Source organism: Carassius gibelio, chromosome A14, assembly GCF_023724105.1.
Source record: "Carassius gibelio isolate Cgi1373 ecotype wild population from Czech Republic chromosome A14, carGib1.2-hapl.c, whole genome shotgun sequence".
In the NCBI taxonomy this organism is placed as follows: domain Eukaryota; kingdom Metazoa; phylum Chordata; class Actinopteri; order Cypriniformes; family Cyprinidae; genus Carassius; species Carassius gibelio.
In genome coordinates this window covers 17,061,548-17,067,575 of record NC_068384.1, presented here as the reverse complement: position 1 = coordinate 17,067,575, position 6,028 = coordinate 17,061,548, and the positions used below count along the sequence as shown (strand labels likewise).

General features: G+C 39.0%; 1 protein-coding gene across 1 annotated transcript; it reads left to right on the top strand.

Moving 5' to 3' along the window:
• The first annotated feature begins 2,644 nt into the window (after positions 1-2,644).
• On the top strand, positions 2,645-5,301 carry LOC128027011 (nanos homolog 1-like). Its single transcript, XM_052614333.1, has one exon. It carries the CDS (start codon positions 2,908-2,910, stop codon positions 3,601-3,603), a length of 696 nt encoding a protein of 231 aa, XP_052470293.1. The 5' UTR covers positions 2,645-2,907; the 3' UTR covers positions 3,604-5,301.
• Positions 5,302-6,028: the final 727 nt, after the last annotated feature.

Sequence of the window (6,028 nt, the reverse complement as noted above, 5' to 3'; positions counted from 1 at the left end):
ATGACGTCATGCCAATTACACGCTCCTCTGAGCTCACAAAGACCCCCGGTGGTGAGACAGAGCTACTGCGTTTATCAGGTGTCTTGCTTTAAAGTAAGTTTCTACCTAATTGCAGGAGTACGTGAGCTGTGAACATAATTTTCTATCTCTTGTAGGCAAGCTCAGAATCAATCATTTAATATAGCCACACTTAATTTATTACAGTGATGTTCTGTCACAGACACGCTAGGCTATTATTTATCTGCGCGGTGTGCAGAAATCAGCTGCTGTGCACCTGTGTCCCCAAATCATGGGGTCTTGAACAAAATACATAAAATGCAAATGAGTCTTTTGTTTACCCAAAGATGAGTTAATTTGGCAAGATGCTCATTGCATGTCTTTCTGGCCTGTGTGGGTTTTGGAGCGAGTTGGATCCAGGACAGCTCATTGAGCCAAGAGCCTGTCGAATAATGACCCTCCACTATCGCAGCTTTTCACACAATGTCAAGGCCACAGCAGGAGGATCATAAAAGACCTGTAGGTTCCAAACTAATTTACCGACATCTGAGCTGCAGCCTGTTAGTTCTAAAAGATGCACAATCCTGAATCTCAGTCTAATTGCACTGAATGTACTGAAGGTCCTCATATTTAAACCACCGGTGCAGTTATTGTCTCCAAATCCTATGGTGTGTTACATCAAAATATACACAATACTGTACAATCAAAGGAGTCTTATACCCTCATGAGCTCTTTAAACATCTCAAGGAACCATACTTAACATTAGAGTTAGAGTATGAGGTTAATAATTTATAATGACTACTAATCTTATGAAAACTGTTTATTTTTGTCTTCCACACAAGGAAAAAGAAAATATCTATTTTTGGAACGTAATGAGGAATGAGGTTGGGTCATTTTTGGGAGAACGGATGTTTCAAATGTGTTAAAGAAACACACTGAAATAATTTAAAGTCAAATATGATAATTATTATACCGTAAGTTAATTTGTTGATATTAGCAACTACATTAGTTAAAATTAACCAACTATATATATATATATATATATATATATATATATATATATATATATATATATATATATATATATATATATATATATATATATATATATATATTCTAAGTCATGTATTATTCTTAATGCTAATAACAGTTTACTAATGCATTATTAAAAATAAAAAGTGGCATTTGATGTTATTACTATTCAATGGACCTGTGCTAACATGATCTAACAATGAACAGTTGTATATTTACCATCGAGTTTGAGTTTATTTGTGTAGCACTTTTCACAAAACATATATAGTTTCAAAGCATCTTAACGGAAAAAAAGGGCATGATAATATCATTCAGTAAAAAAAGAAAGAAAAAAAAGTCAAATGCTAATCAGCAATAAAATCAACTCTATGTCCCTGGCCTGCAGGTGTGGACATGTGGCATGTTTTCAAAGAACAAAGAGCCTATGTGCGCCCATGACCCTCTCTCTCTAATGACACACGTGTGATCGTGTCACATAATCCTGAACACATTCAAACTGCAGCTCCCCTTGCTGCACTGTAAAGCCTTGGCAGTGCACACAAAGCCAAATACCTCACACCAAAGAAAGAAGCTACTGTGACTGTGAGATGACACTGAGGAGAGAGAGGAAATACGATGTAATAATGTACCATCTGGGGAAGTCGTGGCCTAATGGTTAGAGGGTTGGACTCCCAATCGAAGGGTTGTGAGTTCTAGTCTCGGGCCAGACGGAATTGTGGGTGGGGGGTAGTGCATGAACAGCTCTCTCTCCACCTTCAATACCACGACTTAGGTGCCCTTGAGCAAGGCATCGAACCCCCAACTGCTCCCCGGGCGCCCCAGCATAAATGGCTGCCCACTGCTCCGGGTGTGTGCTCACAGTGTGTGTGTGTGTTCACTGCTCTGTGTGTGTGTGCATTTCGGATGGGTTAAATGCAGAGCACAAATTCTGAGTATGGGTCACCATACTTGGCTGAAGGTCACTTCACTTTCACTTTCATCTGTGAATGGACTGCAATGGTGATTTTCCCTTAATATTTTGCCAGAGGAACATTTAAAATAGTTGAACTAGAGCTGAATCCGCTCACATTATGCAGCCTTAAAACATTCTTACGTTTAAGAATAAAAATTAAAAACAGTAATAGAAAATGCTTAATTCTGAAATATATTTTTTAAATAAAATAATATGCAAAACCATCTCTCTCTCTCTCTCTCTCTCTCTCTCTCTCTCACACACACACACACACACACACACACACACACATATATATTAGTATAATATTAATATGACATTAATTATATTAATATAATTATATTTTCATAGAGGTTTGGTCAAAGTCAGGGTGGCATAACAAGTATCCAGGAAGCCATTTTGTCATCATGTGACATTAAAACCATAAAACAAAGAAGACCCCTTTATGCCCCAACCAATGTGTGTCAGTATTATGAAGTTATGCAACTAAAGTATTTTAATATTTCTTTAACATTTTTTGAGTCATTGTTGAAACTGCATGAAACCAAAATGAATACACAGATTACTTCTCAAAAGAGAATCAAGCCAGGATAAAGCGTAATCTCTCACTAACGAGCACTTCTTGGTCTATTTAGCCATCTCAGAGCAGTGCCTGGTGTCATTCCACTGCAGTAAACAGTCGCTGGTCGACCGTGCAGGAGGAAAACACGTCGTGGATCTGCTGCTCAGAAGCGCCCCGCCCTCCTCCTGCCTTTCCTGGAGCCTTATAAACAGATGAATGTTGTTCAGACGCACATATCCACGAAACGCACTGGACTTGAGCACAGTTACGACCCTGGAGAGCAGACAGAAAGCCACCTGACGGAATATACGCTTTTCGCATTTGTTTGTTTTCGATAGAAGCATCTTGGTCGAGCGAAGAAGACATGGATTTTTTGAACCACAACTACTTGAGCGCGCGCACCTCCTACGATTACACCTTCAATTTTTGGAATGACTATCTCGGCCTCTCCACGTTGGTCACCAAGAACAACAAGCACAGCGTCCCCCAGAGTCCAAACTCCATCACGGAGTCCCTGAAAGCTACTCTGGGCTTGGACGACAGCCCTCCGTGTCCGTGCGTAATCACGGCCGGGGGCGACAGCGACAGCGGAGGACACCTGGACTCCTGCTGCTGCCCCACGCCCGCCTCCATCTCCATCCTGGACCTGAAAGAGCGCTTCTCCATCCTGAGCCCCTTCCAGAACCAGGGCACGGCGGGTCTGCTGTCCTCCTCCCAGGAGCGGGAGATGGGCATCGGAGGGAGCTTCGCAGGATTTGATCTGTTCGGCGTGGAGAGGAAGATGAGGAAACCGGCCGCGCGCAATAAGCAGGAGCCCAAGATCTGTGTCTTCTGTAGGAATAACGGCGCGCCGGAGGAGGTGTACGGCTCGCATGTCCTGAAAACCCCGGATGGGAGGGTGGTGTGCCCGATTCTGCGAGCGTACACATGCCCCCTATGCAGTGCCAACGGGGACAACGCGCACACAATAAAATACTGCCCTCTCTCCAAAGACCAGCCTGCCCAGAGAGTGCTGAAGGGAGGCAGAGCTGTGGGTGGTAAGCGAGTGAAAATCTTCTAAAAAAAGACTCCTATAGACTTACATGTATTGCACTGAACATTTTCTTTCAGATGACTGTTCTGATTGACTGGCTTTCCGAGTTTTAACTACTAGGCAAACAAATAAAATGATAATCTTTTGGTAAACGAAAAAAAAAAAACTCTTATATTTTTATAGATACTTTATTTCCATAGTTTATTGCATACTTTATTCATAAAAAGCTATTTTTTTCCCTTTTCACGCATAGGTTTTAGATTCACGGTGCATAGTCACATTTTATCTGAAATAAGATGTTATGTTTCTTTAAAATGGGAAACGTGAATGTTGGCACCAGAGGATTTGCTCTTCTGCTCAATTCAAGTATTTTCTTTACTGTAAGCTAAGCTTGCATCTCGTTTTTGTCTTTAAACCAAAGTTTATTTTGCCATTAAGCGATTTTAAAGAATGTTCCACACGTCTTCATTTATGAACTTAAGTCCCATTCCGCTCTTTTGAAAGTCCACTCCGCAATTTCCTGACATTTGCGATCACAGACGCGCAGAGCAACACAATAGAGGCTCTGTTGCGCGCTCATGTTGTCAGGATAACTTCATAATCGGCCAAATTATTTCCAACCCCTCTGACAGAACTGGGCATTTTACATTACAGGGTCCATGTTACAGAAGTTACAGCAGTAGCCTACTAATATTAAGTGAATTACCAGCAGCTCCAGAAAGCATGCAGTGTTGCTCATTAGTGTGTAACATGAACGCTGTAATGTAATGTAAAGTGTGACCGCAGGCTATTCTTCTGAATGAGGTGCCCTTTCATTGTTTACACCCCTAGTAAGGGGAACACACACTGGAGAAAATATATATATCTATGGGCATCTGTCTTCAGCTCCATAAAATGTTCCTCAATTTCCAAAACATCCTGGGTGAGCAAAAGGGAAAGGGAAAGGTTAATGACAAACAAACAAAGAGTCCATGGTGGAATATATCACGTATGAATGTTCTTAATAAAAAGCTTTTTGTAAAAACAATGTATTTGCCCCTTTTTGTATTATGTACCCCCCCCCCCCCCCCAACATATTGTGAATGTACAATTTGACACTTGCAGGACTGCACATTTCTGACAGTTATGTTTACCAAAGGAATTCAACTTTAATGAAGTAAGGAGCATTGAGTTGCTGTATTGTAAATAATAAAACAAGAAAATGAATCACATGATGTCTATTCAGTATTTTACCATTTAAAAGTGACTTCAGAGGAAACTACCTCACCAATATTTTGTACTTACATGTGAAATGTCAACAGCAGTTTATTAATATAGTGTACCATTTATAACACGGGTTTATAATAGTATTTTTGATCTTTGTATAACATAATTGTATTTGTTTTCCATTGCATTCTACAGACGAAGGTGAAATCCTAATAAGCTCTAAACATTGTTTGCTAATAGGTGACAGCTGTAATAATAATGAAGATAACTTCATGCATTTAAAATTGTTGTTCAATGTGACATTCTTGGTTCGTGAGAGAGAGACTGAGAATCAGATGCTGAAGTCATCAGCCAATTTGCAACTTTTAACTGAGGTTTGTAATTAAATTAAAAGAGTTAAAAAAGAAACACTGTTGAATTTTCTTATTTATATTTTGTCACAATTCCCCTGTATGCTGCTGTGCAGAAATTAAAGAGATGAATTCACTAGATAAATAAACAGCTTATGAAATGGTTCAACTGGTGCTTTCATGTTGTCATCCCTGCGGATTGTGTTTAGGTGAGCCTGTGTCATCCACAATCAGGGTCTTTGTGAATCCCACCACATTCCCATCACCACTCAAGGCCTCTCTTCACCTACACAGGCCTTTCCTCCCTAAATGTTACAAAAATGGAAAACAAAGAAAAGGAGAACAAAGGAGAAGCTTCTCTAATTATTATAAAAACCCATGTTTAAAACCCAGAACTGGTGTTTTTAATCATCTAATGCTAATGTATGCCTAAAGGCATATTATAATATATAATATAATACCTTTAAAAAATTACAGATTTTAGACCACTTGCCGACTTTGTAAATGATTGCCAGAAAGCTGGGCATCATAACACTAAATGACTGAGGACCACAGACGACCAGACTTTCAAGACATTCCAAACACAACAAACTCAGAAACATGTGCCTCATGACAGATGATATATATATATATATATATATATATATATATATATATATATATATATATATATATATATATATATATATATATATAAAATCTACCGTTTATATCCTTTCATTAGTCCTAGCATCAGATTATCCAGACTATAATCTGGTGTAAAAGTTGTGTAGTGTTTACAAGTTTACAATTTACAGTTTTTTTCTTTCACTAAAACAGACCAAAAATATTGATGATAAAATATTGACAATCTGGCACTACATAGATTTTTGTCCAATCAGATGCTCTCTTGAATA

Bases quoted from the DNA above. Each gene is read 5' to 3' on its own strand.
- LOC128027011 (XM_052614333.1), top strand. From the start codon at position 2,908: ATGGATTTTTTGAACCACAACTACTTGAGCGCGCGCACCTCCTACGAT.